This window comes from Centrocercus urophasianus, unplaced genomic scaffold (assembly GCF_019232065.1).
Source record: "Centrocercus urophasianus isolate 14NV4802_14NV808 unplaced genomic scaffold, USGS_Curo_1.0 seq_10, whole genome shotgun sequence".
NCBI lineage: Eukaryota > Metazoa > Chordata > Aves > Galliformes > Phasianidae > Centrocercus > Centrocercus urophasianus.
Window position 1 is genome coordinate 2,990,545 of NW_024884142.1, and position 20,150 is coordinate 3,010,694.

The following is a 20,150-nucleotide window of genomic DNA, read 5'->3' on the forward strand; positions in this document are numbered from 1 at the left end:
TACCCGTTTTTGGAAATCCTGTTTGTCACTTGTATCTGCTTTGCTCTTGATTTATATTTCCACACCAGTCTCTTCCCTTAAACTTTCCTTTAGCTTTCCTATTGGCCTCCTTTTGCTACTGAACAGACTATATTTTGTTTCTGATTAAGTTATTGTGTCTGGGTGTTGCTGTGGATAATGCCTCACTGAAGAGCTAAAAGCTTCTCTTCTAAAGAAAAGAGATTTCTACATCCAGGAGCTGGTTTTAAGAAACCAAACTAAACAAACACTTCCAAATACTGTGAGATGCATTTAAAAACTGATTTTTGACAGCGTTGCCACAACATCTGAAATGCCTAATGCTTTCCATTATAACTGTGTACTTTCTTTACTGAATTCTTAAAGGGAAATTTATATTAATGGCTTGTGATTGTCTGTTCTTCACTCCCATATCCATACCTGCCTCCTGCAGTTCATTTTGGAATATGATTAGTCAGGAAAGAGTTTGTTTCAGTTCCCAGAGTGTATCTTGGTGTTGCCTGAACGTCAGTGAGGGTGAAAACTCAAAAAGCCATCAAAGCAGGCAGAATGTTTTCATTGATTTCTAACTTGTTTGTTAATACAAAAGAGATTCTATGTTGAGCGTTATGGCTAAGATACCAATATAGTTTTGAATGGTTCTTCTAACTAATGGTGAAGAGTCTGGAGAAGAGGAGGCTTAGTGGAGACCTCATTGCACTCTATGACTTCCTGAAGGGAGGTTGTGATGAGGAGGGGTTTGGCCTTTTCTCCCAGGCAACGAACAGGACCTGAGGGAATGGCTGCAAGTTGTACCAGAGGAGATTTAGGTTGGACATGAGACATTTTTTCTCTCAGAGAGTGGTCAGGCACTGGAATGGCTGCCCAGGGCGGTGTTGGAGTCGCCCTCCATGGGGAAGTTTTAAGGAAAACCTTAAAATGTTGCACAGTATCAATGGGAACAATGTTGCCCTCTTCTTTACCTTTGTTTATTTTCTAGTAAAATGTAAATACTAAGTGCTTTTCAATTCTTCTGAATAGAAGGGTGTGTTGTTTTGTTTTTTTTTTTCCCCTCTCTTGGTATCTTTGCTGTCCTGTAAAAGAAGTGCATTATTTGCTGGCTCTCTTTAGGGAAGAAGCCATGTCGTATACGTTGTACCTCATCTGTAAGTGTGCAGTTCATCTAGTAATATGCCATTGCTGATATTTATGATATTGTTGATATTTAATTCAGAAACTGGGTCAAGAGAAATGGCTATTTAAGGCATATTTGCCCTGAATGACTTGGTTTATACTCTGTTTTTTACACGTATTGCTGTGAGATGATTGCCAAGACACTTATGGTTACAATGCCACAGCTTCTCATTGGAAGAACAAACAAAAATTTCCTTTCACCTTGGCACTGTAGTGAAGACAAAACTACAGTGATGTTATCTTCGTTTTGGATACTCAAATTTGGCAGTCAGTCCAGTCACCCAAGTTCCCTGCTGCAAGTGCCATGGGGCTGGCTAGGAGCTAGCATCACGTAGTGCCATTTTGCTTCTCATAGATCAGATGTTTGGTGGGTTTTTTCTTTTTTTTTTTTTTTTTTTTTTGTTCTGTTATATACTTTATTTTTGGCCTTCAAGGACATTTATCTGCCTACACAAAAAGCACAGCTCAAGCAAGGATCTGGACACTTGGGCCATCTGGCAGCATATTCATATACCTAACAGGAGTAGATAGCGTTCTCCTCATGATTTTTGAAGTATGAAATGTAGAACCCTCTAGAGCCCAGCAATTTTCACACTTGAAAGGCAGGTATCCCTAATTCAGATTCCTTATGGAATGAAATAATGAAGGACAGAAAGGGAAAACTGATACAGTTCAGTGAAACACTCAGCCAAGGGCAACTCTCACTCAAAAAGCAAATTGCATGCAGCCAGGTGTTCAGTGGCTGCGCATGCCTGGTCCTGCTGTATGTGGTGCATTGTTCTGTGTGTTCAGCTGAGTACATGCCTTTCCAGTTTAAATGAAATCCATGCATATGATTTCTGTATCAAAACAAGACTTGGAGGGAGAGGAAGAGAAGAATGATGAAATCCTCAACTTCTGACAGAATCTTGTCACAAGATGCTTGAGAGTAACTCTTATGTGCTTATTCTTGTTAGTTGGATTTCTCCGTGATGTGAAGGATTCATTTTTGCCCTGACTTATTTCTTGAAAAAACTCAGAAGAGCCAACTCCACAACAGTTTCATACTCTGAAGTCAATGGAAAATTTCCCACTGAGTTTGGATTGAATTTAACTGTGCTTGAAGCAGTTAAAATGCACGATGTTCAGTGGAGTTCAGTCTCATGCCACAGCAGAGCAGAGCTTTTATATACAGTGGTCTGTGTATGCTTGAATGATTGACATGTTGAAATGTTTAATGTGCACTTTGTTGTTTTGTAACCTTTTTCCTCATGTAAGTAAAATGTGTTTATTGAAGTAATTACTGTGCAAAATGCCCAACTTGTTCTCTTGTCCTCAGTCCAGAATACATGTGTACTTGTTTACTGTTCTTAATATGATTTTTTTTCTATTAAAATAATTAAGTTTGCCCACGAGAGTAAAATTAAATGTATACAGTTGAAGGATCAGGTCCCTGGTTTTCTGGAAATGTAGGCGTTATGGGGAAAGACAGGAATTACTTTTTTTCCTCTTGTGTCATAAAGGTCTGTTTTTTCCTTTTGCAGTGTTTGTTTAGTGTAAAATTAGCAATGAGGTATAAAATCTACTGCAGAAATATTTAACGTTGCTTGGGTTCGTTGGAAACCAGGATCCACAGAGTGTAATGGAATATTTTTCTTACTGTTTTAAGTGTCTATTTGGGTCTGTGTATTTATGAAACATTGAATTTTGCAAATAAATACAGTACACATTTTAAAACCACTCTGCTGTTAGACCTGTCTTCACAATGTTCTTCTTGCATTTCATTGCTGGAGTGCATTGTAATACCTTCTTTCCAGACAGTAATGGTCATAAAGATGATGATGTAATCCAGGCAACTTTGTTATTTGCAGACCTGTACTCGAATAGCTTACTTTATGGTTGATAATGCATAATGTAAATAACATTTGTTTTCTTCTGATAAAGAATACTACGTAAATTTCATTCATTAATATACAAAAACCTCAGAATTTACTTGGCACACACGCAGGCTGTTCCCTCTGTTTGCCAAGTTTCTTGATCTACTTGCTTGCAATCTCATTGCTGCTGGGTTATTGGATCATCATTGTTTTACCATCACAAGCAGTGACTTCGTGGTGTTTAAGTCCTTACAGGCTTTAAACAGATGCTTATTTCACAGTATAAGGATTTGATCTTCTGAGCTAATCCTCCAAGTCAAGCGTTGTTTTTGTTTTTCTGCATAACAGATGGTTGGATTTTGATCTTCTCTTTGGAGTAACTGCATGACTGACTTCCACGTCACCACTGTCACTTGAAGACTACTTAACTATTTTTCAGTAGTGAAAATAGTACGAACAATCTTTGTGGATTATGACAAGTCTCTAATGGTTTCTGCCTTGAAGTGAAGCTTCCTCTTAGTCTTTGAAGTTCTATTTTTGACTGTGCTGCAAGGACTCTGAAAAGCTTTCAGTACTTTATCTGACTTTGTCTTCGCCTCTCCTCATTTAGTGTTTAAAAATCATCTTTCAGCATTTGCTAAGAAAAGTTTGTTAAATAGCAGCGTGCAATAATAATTTATATTAGAACTTATTGTATTGCTCTGAGGCTTTATTTCTTTGTATTCTGTGGAGAGTTTTTACTTACTTTGGTTGATTGGAGTGGGCTCTTTTGCTACCACTAAAACTGCTTTTGTAAGGTTAATCTTTCACTCTGCTGAGCAATCACTGCAATGAATGGTTTTTCAGAGGTCTGCAGAAGGAGCTACTGCTACCGCCATGACTGTGGCTTTGCTCATCAATGAAAATTATTTCATGACTCTACAAACCATGTAAAATGTGTTTACTCCGGTTCAATTGGATTTTAGGGTGTGCTTTAATTTAAACAAGATCCATGGGTTTAAATGGATTTGTTGGTGTTGTAACCATTTCTCAGCAAGAACTGCCTGAAATATAGTAAGGACTCCCAGTATCAGCTGATTTAGATGCAGGATATGCAGCTTCTGACAGCCTTGGGCAGAACGTAATTCAGAATCCAGCATGTGAACCTTGGATACTTCATGTGTGATGAAACCAGTGAAAAGAAAGAACAGAACTGTTGGTGAAGTGAAATCAGATTTTGGAGTAGAGAGCACTCAGTCAGTGTAGGAAAGTTCTTCCATGCTCTCAGGCAGCAAGTACTTCTTAAGTCAGCAGTCAGTATACCCCAGGGCACAGTAGTGGTCACTGTTTGTCTTGAAAATACGACTAGAGGAAAGAGGATTGCTGCTGGCAATGAGGAAAAAAAACCAAAACAGATCAAGAGGGAAGATGACTCTTTACCTCTTGGTTGATGGCACTTTTAGGTTCTGGCACCTGTTCTGGTGCTGCATACGCAGTCATTGAAGAAGCTCCAGCAATACTTCTGTGGACAAAATCAAGTACCTGTTCTATCAGCATTAAGCAGTGAGATTTATTTATGTATTTATTTAGGACTGAATGCTACCAAGGCATCAACAGGAGACATGTCTGCCTAGCCTCACCTTTTTGCTCTGTGGTTTTGGCACTAACAAGCTGGCTATGAGAGGGAGATTGGATTTTTTTATTTTTTTTAAGATTGTTTGAGTCTGTCTGACCTTGTTCTTAAAGGGGACTAGCCTGACACTACACATCTAATCAAGATGATGGAATGTGAATGTCCATGATAAGAAACATTATTTCCTAGGAATTTTTTTGTGTGACTGGGAGCTGGGAATGGGCACTGTCTGGACTGTTTCTACTACTGATGGATGGGGTGGAGATGCTGTGGAGATGGTCAAAACCAAATTGGGCAAAATGCTAGGCAAGTGATTTAGCTAACAGTAATGGGAGGATGAACCAGATGGTCTCAAGAGATCCCTGCCAACCTCAGTGGTTCTGTGAATGCAACTCAAGAGCTGGTCACCCAGGCTTCTTGTCCCGGTCTGGGTTTGGATCTCAGTTGATTTATCTGTTGTATTTTTAGGAGTATGAATGGTAGCAGACATAAACATATGGATAATCATAGATAAATACTTAATTAGAATTAGTCACTCGTGCAAGAACTGTAATTTAAGCTGCCCACTTCTTGCCTTCACAGCCATACTGCGTAATAAGTGCCTTAACTCTCAAATGAGGTTTGTTGGAAGAGGTATGCCAGAAGAGGGAGCTGTTTTAAAGATTAGCAAAAATAATAGCATTTTTGAAAGCTTTTTGCTGTAATAGTCAGCAGTGTCATATGCTGTCAGGCTTCACACTATCATGTGAATAAGTATGTAGGCACTGTTTCTCCTCTGCTTGTACATCACACACAAGAAAAAATAGTTTTATGAGGCCATTCATGTGGCAGTGATTAATTGGTTCTGTTCGTTGTTGAGGGTCATAAAAATGCCTTTAACTTGTGTTATGGAGAGTGAAATAAAGGAGACCCAGTTAGAGCAACGAATATAAGGACTGGAATGCTGGAGCTTTTGTTCCCAGCCTTGCCACTGGGTTGCTTTTCAATAGATGCTTCAGCTGTCCTCACAAATTTGTACCAAACAAAACTTTGTTCCCATTTGGAAAATTTATCTAATCTATCACCAGAGTCCCTAAGTTAGCGTTCAGTAACAATCAGCTAACAATAAATTAACAATAAAAGCTCAACTGGGTAGAGTGAGACAACAAATGCTTCCTCTCTTAGAATGTTTAACTCTGGGCAGCTCCACTCCTGCTTCATGAAATCCTTGGGCTAGGACATACATCATGTTCTGTTTGTTCAGCACTAAATACCCAAAGGACGTTAAAGAAAACAACACAATTAAATACTTCAACTCTTTATTATGTTGAAAAAAAGGAATCATTTTGTTTTGGATGTTAATTGTTTGAATTAAGTAATACTTCTAGATCCAGTGGGAAATTTTAGATGGAAGTCATAGTGTAGCTTCACTCCTGTTGATGTTGAAAATAGCTGCATGTGATTTCTGCTTGTAGGGTAGCTGAGTTTTGATTATCTTAGGCTGAGACTAATAGCTTGTTTTCTTTGTATACGTATCTTCACCTGCTGTTTTCTGTGTGGATGTATATTTTCCATTCTGCTAACACTATGCTTTGTGTCTAATCTTCACTTACCTCTGCTAGTTTCAAATACAAGAAATTGCATGCATACTTACCTGAGCCTATCTTCCCTTCACTTTTCCAGGCAGAACAGTGCAGCTGTTGACAGGTCTCAGCTGAAGGAAGGAAATGGAAAGGAAAGGGGAATTTGGGGGCACAAAAATGAAGATGGTCAACTTCCCAAACGCCTTAATTTTGCATCTAGAATTCTGTCCTGAAGGTAGATGTTTATATCCAAAAGGCTGAGCAGGATCTCTTTGCTGTATGTACAGATACTGCCTTTATTTATACACCTTCATAAGAAAATAAGGCTTTTTTACATAGTAGCTGAGCAACAGCATTGATCCATTCTCTGGTATTGACAGTATGTGAAATTAAACTTTGTCCTGAAGATTACTGTACCTAAGCAGAGCACTACCTGTAGAACTGCATGCTTGGCATTTCCAACATTGAGTTAACCAGGAGGGAACTGCTGTGAGTTCACTGCCCTTTCTGTGGAGAGAAGATGAACTCTATGCTGTTATAATGACTATAGCAGAGGGCTTGAGGCAGCCACATGGTGCTCTGAGTGCATTACTTGACTGCTGTGCTGCTCCTCAGACTGGCTCTGGAAAGCCAGCTGGTATTCCTAAACCTCTTTTCCTGTATTCCATCTGTTCTGAGTAATGACTTTACATGATCAATGTCAGGTAAGCAAAGCCCTCCTGGTAAGTTTCTTTGCTTCCTTTCTGTGTTAGAAGTTGGGATGCAAATGAACTTCCATTTGGATTTGTGCACTTTGTCAGGGCACTGGAGGGCAGGCCTGAGTATCCACTGAGCTCTTGCCTTAGGACCATAAAGCAAACGTTCCTGAGCCTGAAGCAGTATAGAAGTTAAAAACCATAGGGTGTATATTGAAACCCACCAAGAAATCCAACAGCTTTTACTGCTTGGAGCACTTAAAATACTTTGTAAGGCCATAATTGCACAATCCAAATGTTTGTCAACAATAGTGGCATAAGGTATTCCTGTTCCCACCGCACTGTGCCACTCCACCCATGGGTTATGCCAAAACAATAGTTTGAGAGGTCGTGCTGTGAATTAAATAAATTCATACAGTTACTCCTAGGGTCTTTTTTGGAGCTGGAGCAGTTCCCTGTTCGGATTCACAGCATGGGCCCACAGGGCTCTGCTAGTGTAAGTCAGGCTGGTGAGCTGTGGTGGGGGGTGGGAATGGTAGGAAGAAGGTGGGAGGGAGTTCCTTCTTTTGAACGTGTTGCAGAACTGTGTGATGTTAAATTATGGTGTCAGTCCTCAGCACACACAGCGCTTGTGGTTTCGCACGCTTCATCCCGAGGCTTTTCTGGAAGGAGCTGGTACCCCACTGGTCACACCAGGTGGTAGTGATTCGCTGGGAATGCAGTGCCCCTTCCTTGCAACTTCTGCTTTTGTTTATTCTGCAGCTCCAGATGAAGCTGCCAGCTCTTTATATTTGACCCTGAGTTTTCAGTTTTTTGACATGGAAAATTTGTATGTTACTTCAATTTGAATTTCTTTCTTTCGCTTGAAGAAAAAATTGTCAGAGGTGAGGGAGTTTCTCACTCTCCAGTAGCTGGTATACACAGTACAAAAGCAATCAATGAAACAGCTTGCACTCTAGAGTTCAAAGTCTGTGTAGTGTAGCAATCTAGATAGAAGAGTTTACATGGGGCAAGTTAACGTGCTTTTCCCCTTGACTGCAGGTCTTCTAATCATAAGGTGCAAACTGGAACATAAAAAGTTCCATACAGATGTGAGGAAAAGCATCTTTACTGTGAGGGTGACAGCACTGGAGAAGGCTGCCCAGAAAGTTTGTGGAGTCTCATTTTCTAGAAATACTCAAAACTTGTCTGGATGCTTTCCTGTGGACCTGCTGAAGTCACCCTGCTTTGAAAGGGAGAGTTGGACTCAGTGATCTCCAGAGGTCCCTTCTAGCACCTACGATTCAGTGTTTCTGGGATAAGGAAGTAAGAGCACAGCTTTCTATTTCAGTGGGACATCAATACAGCAGAACACTTATTTGCATACTTGCATAGGATGTGCACTGTATACTGTTGTTTTCTATGCTCATTGTTGAGAAGAAGCAAAATCAGCGACCAGAAAGAAAACACCTTCTGATTACAAAATTCTCTTCTTTCAACTTTTCTAGATATGTCCCCTTCAGCATCAGGAATGTTCATGGCTCAGTTATGGGTTCGATCTTATTTTCAATTGACCATGTACTTGCTCAGCACCCTACATGACCATGCATGAAAGCTGCTGTTAACTTGTAATATTAAGTGGAAGATTTCTTAGTGGTTAGTAGCATTTTAACTTTCATGCATACATTTTGTCTGTATTCTGGTTTTGACTGGGATAGTCAGTTTTCTTCCTAGTATATGGTATGGTGCTGTGTTTTGGATTTAGGATGAAAATAATGTTGATAACACATTGATGTTTTAGTTGTTGCTGAGCAATGATTCTACAAACCCAAGTGCATCTCTCTGGCAGGGCAGCATGAGAAGCTGAAGAGATGAGTGAGCACAAGGAGCTGGGAGGCACAGGACCAGGATAGCTTACTGAAACTGTCCAAAATAATGTTCTGTGCCATATGGTGTCATGCTGACCCAGTAATCAACTTGAGGAGTTGACTGGAGGGAACCAACTGCTTAGAGGCTGTTTGGGCATTGGTCAGCAATTGCACTGTGCATCCCTTACTTTGTATATTCTTTTTACAATGATGATTGTCATTTTGCCTTCCTTTTTCTGTCCTATTAGACTGCCTTTATCTCAATCCATAAGTTTTATCTTTTTTTTTTTCCCTTTCTCTCCCTTACCTTATTGGTGAATGAGCCAATGGCTGCTGAGCTGCCTGCTGGGTTAAACCACAGCAGTCTGTTATTTCTGTTCTCTGACTGGGATTAACGAAATCTTTCTGGGTGAAGTTCTTGCAGATTTGTCAATGAGATGTGCTGTCTGGATTGAAATCAAATTTCTTTGAAGCTCTCTGTATCTCACTATGCTAAATAGTTAGACTTCTTGTGAAAATTACTCCTTGGGGGTAAAAGTAATTCGTATGTAAAACTTTGAATGTATCAGCTGACTTTCCCCAAATCTTTGTGAGTGATAGGGACCTCAAAAATACAAAAAGGATAATAATTTGGATGGAAGATGTACAGACCAGTAGAGAGGGAAGAAGTCTTCTGTCCTGTATTAGATATTAGAAGATTCAATTCTTAGGATGATACGCTCCATTACTTAGCTGCTTATGGACTACTTGTTTGTGAGTAATATTTTAAAATATGCTGACAGTTTTGCTTTGTTTACTGGGTCAGCCCACCAGCTTCCATTGTCTTTAGAAAAGAAAAAAATATCATTAAAAATAAGAACTTCCTCCTGCAAAGAGGAGCCTGTATGTCAGATCTAGGCTCGAAATACGCCACTTTTGTTGAATTTCCCAGTGCTCCACAAGTACCTCTGACAGGGGTTTGGCACACTTAGGCTTGTTAAGTTTGAGGAGGCAGAGTAATGACAGGATGGTTGAAGATCCAACTGTGCTTGACAGTAATTCCCTCTACTAAATCTGGGTGGCAGATGTGACTTACTGAAGTGACTGACTGAAATTTCTCAATCTCTAGTCTTCTCTCCATGTCCTCTCCCTGTTAATGAGGCGTTTTCAGCATGGTTCTTCCTGCCTCCCTGGCCACAAAGCATAATCAAGAGAGGAAATAATCCCTCCCCTGCAACGTGCAGAAGCTCGACTTGGCCTGAGTTATGGAAATATTGTGTTCTATGGTATTTTGCTTGATTTGACCATTTAAAGAAGAATCTGTTTCTCTTCATGTGATGTCTGAGGCAGAAAGGAAGAAAAAACTACCTGCTGAAAGATCTACCTATGATGTAAATCCAGTTTTTCTATGTGAATCGTGCTAGTAATGCATATAAAATGTGTGTAATGTACATGTCCTTCCTAGTAGCTACTGCTAGAAGTGCCTGAGCTGATAGGATTTCCACTGATGCTAAATATTTTGATGTAGTGATCTCTTTGGAAATCAGGCAAAATAGGTTTCTCCTTTCAAACTGTAGATAATGCATGGACTTATTTCTGTTCTGATAGTAGCTTCTATCAATTGCTGCAGCATTACTCAAAATAATGTCCCCCATTACATTCAGTAACTAGATGGGGACAGTAGAATCAAAAATTCAGTAAATCATTGCTGCTGCTCTGTTGTTTTCCTGTTATGCATGTGATGGAGGATTTTGATTATTGTCCTGAGATCCATCTTTGAAAGTAGCTCTTGGTTATTCTTGATGCATCTGAACACTTCAATAAGAATAAATATATGTAATACTATGTACTTACGTAATGCCTTCCCACCTTCAAGTTTTAGATCCTTTATATCTGTTAATAAAGTCTTATGAAACAGAAGCTCTTCACAGTAGGTTGGAAATGGCTAAAATCTGCTTGTACATGGTGAGTGGTGCTGATGGAGAAGGAAGGTGTTGGAAATGTTTCAGTTAAAGTCTTCATGGAGCATCTACTCAGAACCAGTACAAATGTCCTTAATTGCATGGTTTCACTCTTAGGTTTTCTTCTTGATTTATTGCATGCAGAATAGTTGTCGCTTCGCCTTTCTCTGCTTCAGGAGACTGATAACAAAAATGACCTTACTGATCTCTTAAATGTTGCATTCTGTTGATATCCCTAAGCTGCAAAAAGAAATCTTTTTCCACTGATACTACAGAAACACAGTTCCAGAGTTTTATCCCGTATTAACTGTCTTCATGATGCTGTGACCAATTTTTGCTTGTTTATAGAATGTTTTATCTATCTTAAGAAAAAATGAAGTCTGAGCAACAGTACAAAATAGACAAATATCTGATATAGATTTCGCAGAATCATAGAATGGCCTGGGTAGAAAGGATCATGAATCCCCAATCCCCTGCCACATGCAGGGCCACCAACCTCCCCATTTAATACCAGACCAGGCTGCCCAGGGCCCCATCCAACCTGGCCTTGAACACCTCCAGGGATGGGGCAGCCACAACCTCTCTGGGCAGCCTGTTCCAGCACCTCACCACTCTCTCTGTAAAGAACTTCCCCCTGACACCCAACCTAAATCTTCCCTCCCTCAACTTAAAACCTTGTCCTGCAGTTGCCAACCCTTTCAAAGAGTTGATTCCCCTCCTCTTTGTAGGCTCCCTTTAGGTACTGAAAGGCTGCAATGAGGTCACCGCGCAGCCTTCTTTTCTCCAGGCTGAACAAGCCCAGCTCCCTCAGCCTGTCTTCATAGGGGAGATGCTTCAGTCCCCTGATCATCCTTGTGGCTTCTCCTCTTGACCCTCTCCAACAGCTCCCTGTCTTTCTTGTACTGGGGGCTCCAGACCTGGACGTGGTACTGCAGATGGGGCCTCACAAGAGCAGAGCAGAGAGGGACAATCACCTCCCTGTCCCTGCTGGCCACCCCTCGGAAAATGTAATTTCTGCTGCCTTCTGAATTTGTTTACTTCCTTCTTGTACATTATTCAAAATTGATAGAATCTGCGGAACTATTTATCCAAACAAAACAATTTGTGGTGATCTTGTTTTTGAATTGTTTATTTTTGTCTTTGTCTTTTTCCGGCTGAATTTGTCTCATCGGCGTTGCGTTGTTATTCAGATGTTTCATTGACATTACTGTGAACCCATGTGACACCAAGTCTCATGTTCCTCTTCTGCTACATCCTTTGTTCTCCTCTGTTTCCTTTGGAAGAAGATAGTTTTCTGTTGGTCCAAGTCTGCCTTCAGTCACTGTACTCAACTGAACAAGTCCCCCTGGGAATTTGAGACCCGAGGTAAAGCCTGCAGGAGGGGTTGCAGTATAGATGAGGGCAACCCACCTCTACATATCTAAACTAATAAAATGTCTTCATCTGCTTAAGTGAGTGCACAAGAGGCTATGTATTTGCTGGTGTGTACCAGGAGAACTGACCAGGAGAATTGATTAAAAAGGTTAATGTCTAATCTGTATGCAAAAATTAATTGTGCTCTCCAGGAAGTCCTGGTTATTGCTTTTAAAACTAGTGAAAAGTTCACTATTCCATTGTGGGCTCCATTTTTTTCTGTTTTATATATCAATCGCTTCCAAGAACCATTTCTTTACAGGTGTGTGAAAGGAATCATTCATACGTATATTTATTTTTCTGCATGTGTCCCACCTGATTGAGATATTGAAGGTAAATATCTAAATAAGTCTGTGGACTTCGTAACTGCGTTACATCCCTGCAGTATCACCTTATCACAGATCAAGTGATACCATTCCATTCCAGACTTGATGTCTTATCTGTGTGGATAAATGCTTTCAGTCATTCATTTGGAGGAACAGGCACGTGTTTTCTCATCACAATTTCTGGCTGGGAATTCTTATTTACAGGCTGAAGGCACTATTCTCACTTGGGTGAAAGCAACATTGTTTGTTTAGTTCAGATTTTATCAGAATGTCCATAGGATCTCTTCAGAAGTACATGAAACCCGTGTTTGCCCTGAAAGTGGAACAGTGTTTGAGAATAGCAGGCAAATGTATTTGCCCTGTGAAATGCACATAGAGAATGTATGTTATAAAAATTCATATGTAAGTTTTACAGCTGTATCAGGCTAAAATCTTATATATTTACACCTGTATTTGTAGAGAAAAAATGTAAAATATTCCTGAAAAGCCTCTGTAATAAGCAGTTATGGCACCTGGCTGAATCCTTTGGAGATTCCCTGTTTTCACACCTTTTGCCATTATATTAGGGTGCTTCCCAGCCAAATTCACGATTCCACAGTTAGAGGGGATCAAACAGAGCATTCACATGTGTTTCTGCAGAAACACATCCTTATAATTGCTCTTTGGCTGATGATGCTCCCCTAGTGCATAGTCTCTAAGCAGAACACGGGGCTAAGAATCTCAGTCCTCCAGATCTACAAGGTGGAAGTTTAATTGAGGGGAGGTTGTGATGATCCTTCAGTAATTATTGACAGGTTTACTTGCAGCTCCTTGACCGTGCGTGGCATAGAAGCGTGTGTTTCCTTTTAAGGCCTGACTGTCAACTGCAGTATCAGTTTTTGCAGTTTCTTCCCAAGTGTGAGAACATCATTGTATTTTATTTTATTTTTTCACATGTTCCATTTAAATCCTCCCGACATCTGCATGGGCTGCTTTCCATTCACTAACGTAGGGGAGTTGCATCTTCTTCCATGGTTGGCTGGTCAGATGCCAAAAATGGATTAAGTTTCCTTGAGTGAAGAACTTGTCATGTCAGTCCTGGCTGGAGCTGGGAGCTTTGGCAGCTCTGCGAGGAGGCACTTGGAACCACTGCCACAAAAATGACTTTTGTGTGGTCCTGCTGCGCGCCCCTGGATTTCAAATGTGATTTATGGCTGCTCATTTAAAAACAAACAAACAAACAAAAAAGCCTGCAGTTGTTTTTGTTGCGAGAGATTATACTGTGGTATACATACTTAATTCTGAAACTGGATTATTTCTAAAATTAAACTCATGGTAATTACTGGCATGTTTTCCAGTTCCTCAAAGTTCTCTGTAAGCCCACTGCTGTGTGTTTCCCTTGTTCTATTCATGTAGCTGCTTCTATTCTTTATGGTCCTGCTGAGGTCCCAAAGGAAACAGAAGACAACTGCTTGAGAAGTGCATGGAGCTCTGCAGCCCAGTGCCAACTACTGCTGTTGCAGATGATAGAGTTTTGGAGGCAGCTGAATGCTCCAAGGGACGTCCTGCAGGACAGGACAGTGCCCAAAAGTTCAGTTCAGAACAAGGTGCAGGAAGCCCCTTAATGATTTGGAGTGATGTAGCTGCACAGAAATTTTCTTTGCTTGCCACCTTCTTTGGCATTTTCTGTAGGCTGATTAAATAAATACTTTTCAGTTTAGGTATACCTTCCAGAGCTGCTAAGAATTACTTTCATTTTTTCTGTCAGTCTCTACTTCATTTAAGTGAACTCTGTACATGCCTGAGCTGCCCTTTGTGGGATAAAAGGCTTTTCTTGCATGATCTGGTGTGTATCTTTATAACCTGAAGTATTTCACAGTTGTGAAATTCATTACACGTTCCTCAGCAAGTTTGGGGATTGCTTTTGCACCTGGCTGTCCAATACCAGTAATGGTCCACATGACATATTCTTCTCAAAAAATTCCTAAAAGTTTTTTGCAAATTAAGCTGATCTGCAATGTCTTACACTTTTGTGTCTTTAACCTGGTCACCACTTACATATATTTAATTTTTTTTGTATGAGGCAACATAAATGCAGTTAAAAATTAAGCACAGTTGAGAGTAACTGCTTAAGATGTGCTTCTTGGTTCAGATGACTGCAACTTGAGGCTTGCTGGCATGTGTGGATGATTCATGTGCTCTGTGGTGTTTGAGAATTAACATGGTATTTAAATAATTGGAATAACCTTCAAATCATAAAGGTTAACATTGCGTTTGCTTACAGTTTCCATTTTTTGACACTTAGGGGCTGAGTGCAAGAACATAGTTTTGTTTTGATATACTGGGAAATCCTTAAAATGCATGAGTAAGTACTGCATTACCTCTGTACCTCCACGATGAATTTGGTTCTCATTCATACCTCTTCAAGACATTTTCATCAATAGCAAATCTAACAGCTGAGCCCTGAGAATGCTTTTTACCATGAGTAGATGAATATGGAGAGGGGGAGAAGGGGATTTCCTTCACGTTTATGGATTTTCTTTCACGTGTCTGACATGCACTTTCCGTTCATCACAAGATAAAAATCTCATTTTCCCCAAAGAAGTATCACTGAGCTTTGAGAGAACTCTGTGAGCTCTGCAATCCAAAGCTGCTTCACCCTGTGGTTTGTCGTGGAATGGAACCATAGAATCATTAAGATTGGAAAAGACCTTTAAGATCACCTTGTCCAACCGTCTGCCCGTCCCCACCATGCCCACTCCTCAGTGCCACATCTCCGTGGCTCTTGAGCACCTCCATCGATGGTGACTCCCCCACTTTCCTGGGCTGCCCGTGCCACTGCATCACCATTCTTTCAGAGAAGAGATGTTTCCTAATGTCCAACCTGAACCTCCTTGCAGCACTTAATGCTTTCTGCTTCAGCTGTTGACTCGGTGATGAGAATCCTTACATTTTGTGTTCACCTGCCTGAGTATGGGAAAGAGCACTGAAATTTGAATTTTGAGTATGTTTTCCTATCTTTCCTTGTTCTGCATTATAAAAGGACAGAATAGTTTAAACTGGTGCTCAGAAAAATGTAAGGAAGAAGGACTGGTTTTGAAATTGATGTGATTATATTCCAGAACTGAGATATTCTTGTAGTCCTGCGCTTTATTTTGCATCGCTGCTACCTTCATCATCAGCCTTGCTGAATAACAGGCTTCCTCTGTTCTTCAAGGAGCTTCACAAATGGTGTGTAGATTTGATTTTATTGTCTTTGAAGCCCCATAATTGATATAAATTTGAGATATAAAAATGAGAAAAGAAAATGAGGTTAATGTTGTATAGGTTAATAAAATTAGGGGTGTACGAAGGATTGAAAAGTATGGCCTCGTCTGTGTATCCTATGGGAATTTTAGATTGTTGCTGTTTTGGGAACCTTGCAAAAATTTGGTTGTGTGTTCTTGGGTTTGTATATACCACTTTTTCTTTTTAATTCTCCTTACATTTCAAGCTTGCAAAAATATAGAATCACAAATTAACTGATACTTTTTTTTTTCCCATTCTAAATCCATATACTTCAGTAAAAATCATACTTTTAAGATTGGATGTTTTAAGATTGGATGTTTTTCTAAGGTTAAAAAACAAAAGACAAAAACTTTTGAGCATCTAAGATCAGCCTATTACATGTAAGTGAGGGATGAAGCTGTGCAACGTGTGACACAGAGTGAAAGACTTTGATGTTCTGCCCATGTTTCAGTGCTGGAGTGAGCTTCTGAGCATGTCTGTTCTGCTGGGCTCTGGGTTCCTGCTGAACTGCTTCTCTGTAGTCAGCAAATGCTACTTTGGAAACCCAGCATTGAGGGAATGCCTCTTTGGAGGTCAGTGAACTTACTTTGTGCTATCTGAAGAGCAAAAGACAAAGCCAAATGCCCACTATTTGAAGGGAAGAAGTGGAATAAACCCAGTGTTACTTCTGTACACCATTTCTGCATGTACTAGCTTGACTACAGCTCTGACTCCTCTTTCCCCGTCACTGCTTATGCTGGGCCAGTCGCTGTTATTGCCATGAGACTTTTGCAAAGGATTTTACACAATTTTACTGTCTTTATGTTCCTTCGTACTCCTGCAGTAATACATCTGTGTTATGTTGCAATGCCTTTGTCCTAAAAATTGAATGCCTTTTTACGCAGTACTGCTCGTGCTTCCTCTTGCTGTCGATGATATCCAAACTAAGCGTTGTTGATATACAAGTGAAAGATGTGCAACTGAGCAGTCCTGTCTGTGATGGTGGGCTTCCTTGGTACCTAAATAATAACAAGAAACCAGTGGGACTACCCTGGGAGAGTAATAAATTAATAGGGAGAAAATATACATTTTTATATCTGTGTGGATGGAGATTTCTTTATATTTGAATTTGAATTTTCATATGTCTGTAACTTGACAAGATAGGTGAGCAAGCTGCTTAAGCTTTAATAGAAAAGGAGATTTTCTCTTTTGTAGAGCTTCAATTTTAGCTTCTGTATTACGTTTTGACCTTCAGCATTTTCTGTAATATGCTTCTCATTTGTGCCACGGTAGTGGAATTCAAACAGTTCAATAGCATAGTCCCTACTACTGGGAGAACAGAAATTGGAAATGTATTGGAGAAATTAAATTAACAAGTTCATATGTAATGTCGTTTAGTTTGCTTTGAAGTACACTGCTTGCTGTTGAAAGGTTAATATTGACTGTGCTGGTGTGTTTCTTTTGGCAGGTAACCCTGGGCTGGCAGGTTATTACAGGACCTTTATAAAGGCGTTATATTGTGGACTAAATCAGCAATATCCCGTCTGGGTTGTGAGCCATGCTGGACACTGTAAGCCTCCTAGTGGTATGGAGATGATAGAAGGTACTATACTGTAAATTGTATACACTGATGTTTGTTACACTCCTCTTTTTTTTTTTTTTTTCTGCATAACTTTTGCTAAAGATGTTGAGTTTTTTTTTTTTATTTCCTCAAAACTGTCTTATGAAAAGAGAAGTAATTCAGGAAAAGAATATTTTTAGGTAAATTCAATTTGTCAGTCAAATAAAGGCTGTGCAGAGCATAGAGTTTGCTGTTTGCAGACTTAAGAGACAAGTTCTTGACAAGTTCTAAAACATATTTACACTGAGAAGAGTAGATTAGATAATTAATCTTTAATATCACCTTCTATCTTTATCAATGACATCGATGACGGAATCAAGTGCACCCTCAGCAAATTTGCTGATGGCAGGAAGCTGAGTGGTGCAGTGACATGGTGGAAGGAAGGAATGCCATTCAGAGGGACCTCGAGAGGCTAGAAAAGGTGGACCAGGGTGAACCTGATGAGGTTCAACACGGCAAAGTACAGGGTTTTGCACTTGGGCCGGAGGAATCCCAGGCATCCATACAGGCTGGAAGGAGCGGTCCTTGAGAGCAGCCCTGCAGAGAAGGACCTGGGGGTCTTGATGGATGAAAAACTGAACATGAGCCAGCAGCGTGCCTTTGCAGCTCAAAAAGCAAATGGTATCCTGGGCTCCATCAAAAGAGGGGTGGCCAGCAGGGACAGGGAGGTGATTGTCCTCCTCTATTCTGCTCTTGTGAGGCCCCAGCTGGAGTACTGCTTGGTGGCCCTGCATGTGGCAGGGAGTTGGGGATTCATGATCCTTGAGGTCCCTTCCAACCCTGTCCATTCTGTGATTCTGTGATTCTGTGAAGACAGACTTAATTATCTCTGAATTTAAAAGTACTTTTACTGAAGTAGTGAATTTTCCAGGAAGCAAGTACAGGTTTCTGAGACTGGGGAGGAGTCGCTTGTTTGCTTGTTAAAGGTCTCCTGATATGCCAATGACCAGAAAGATGTGATAGCCAATTGTAAGTGCATACTGTTCATGTACAGCATTGTAAGATGGAGGGAGCCAATAGCAAAACCTGGAAGCTGTTTCATGTCAGGAGGCCTCCAGACTTGATTAAGCTGCAATGATGCTGGAGTAAATCAATATGATTGCTTAGGAGCAAGAGGTTCAGCAATGTGAGATAACCTGAAGTTGCCTCACTAAGAATTCCTGAACTTTTTGACTTTTTTACTGGTTTATTTGATCTCAGGTTTGAAACTGAAATGTGAAACCTATGTTTCTTTGGTGAAATTCATGTCAGTCGTGGTCAAGTATCAAACTTCCCAGTGCTAGCTTTATCTGGATAGGCGAGAAATTTCTATGTTTATGGTGCATTCCTAATCGTGAGATGCAGATAAAAGTCTGACAACTGAATGGAGCTCAGGCTATAGTAGATGATGTTTGCAGATCTGATAACCTGCCCTCAGATCATGTCTGCATTCATCTCAAACAGCTCTTCATGCTGAGAGATGTGGCTTGAGCTGGCAGAGCTAGCTGAAGTGGTTTATAGATGGGGCGAGCATAGAGTTACAGATGTCCCATATGTACTGTGACTGACTATGCTGCTGACAGGAGTGCAAGTCTGGGGAAAGGAAAGCATACAATGGGAAAGCAGGAGCTGATTTCTGTGTTGAAATCAAACCATTTTCTTTGGAAGTCAGGTTAATAGCTGAGCTTTGCAGTAGCTTTGAATGTAACAAAAGGAATGTGGTTCACATTATTAGAAAATCAACTGAAAGCACAAAGCGGCTTGAAGTCCTTCTACTTTGTAATTCACTTACAAAACAGGTGGATTTGGGGTAGTTTTCCCTCATCCTTATGGCACAGAAGAAATGATATGCAACTTTTAATTATTAGAATCTGATTCCCTTTCTTTTATTCATGTATTGCTGAAAACAGTTTTCATGAATTGGCTGCAAAGGTTTAGTAAAAATGACCAAACCAAGAATTCAGTATATTTGCAAATTGCAAGTTGGCTGACTAAAAAAGAATGGAAAATCATGGACCCTTTACTCATCTTCTGGTTCTCCAAGAAGCTCTTGATTTACATTTTCTGGCGTTGAAACAAAACAAAAACCACAGAACCCCAAGGACCAGCAGAAGCACATACTTTGGGACAAATAATTGACTTCTCTGTAGGTCTTGACTGCCTTTCTAGGTTCTGGATTTCTGAGAAAGAGTTCCTGCACTGTTAAGACCAGGCCAGATATATGCTTCACGAAACAAAATTAAGGGATATATTGTCAAAAAACTGGGATTATGGGATGTATTGTCATTAAGCAGTCACTGTAAAAAAAAAAAAACAACATTCAAACAAAACCCCTTCATGCTTCTGACAGGCATTTCATAAGGCTTCATTTGATACACTTTTATATAAATCCTCTGAGGAAGTTCAGTATTTAAGTATTTCTTAATAAGAAGGGTGGAGGCATAAATTAAGACAGCATTTGAATCTTAGATGCCATTGAGGTTTTTCTAGTTGCAGTCTAGCAAATTAGAAATTAAAAAGGCAGGGAAGCTACTAAGAAAGAAGAATATACATTGATTCATTTATAACAGTAATCTATGAACTTTTTTGATTGTGCACCTCCATCAGTAAAAAATGTTTTTGAGCGGACAGTGGATAATTGCCAGTTGGAAACTTTTTAACAGCCCTTCAACTCCTTTTGATAGGAAACAAAATGTTAGTTAAAGCTAACACGTATCAGTGAACAAATCCTTTTATTCATTGCTAATTTGAGACTTTTTGCTGATTCAGTGTTGTGTTATGGTCATCACAGGGACTAAAATATACAGTCTTCCCTCAAGTTCCTGTAAAAACACAGAAAAAATGAGAGGTTGGATAGCAGCT

General features: G+C 40.0%; 1 protein-coding gene across 4 annotated transcripts in view; it reads left to right on the forward strand.

The window, feature by feature from the left end:
* Positions 1 to 20,150, forward strand: part of LDAH (lipid droplet associated hydrolase) — a 106,308-nt gene that overhangs the window by 11,934 nt on the left and 74,224 nt on the right. For 3 of the 4 annotated variants that reach the window (XM_042811197.1, XM_042810983.1, XM_042811058.1), the window contains one exon: positions 17,157 to 17,291. The exons of the other annotated variant lie outside the window; for it this stretch is intronic. In XM_042811197.1, coding sequence (XP_042667131.1) covers positions 17,157 to 17,291 — 135 coding nt within the window. The remainder of the gene's footprint in view (positions 1 to 17,156; positions 17,292 to 20,150) is intronic. 4 annotated transcript variants of the gene reach the window in all.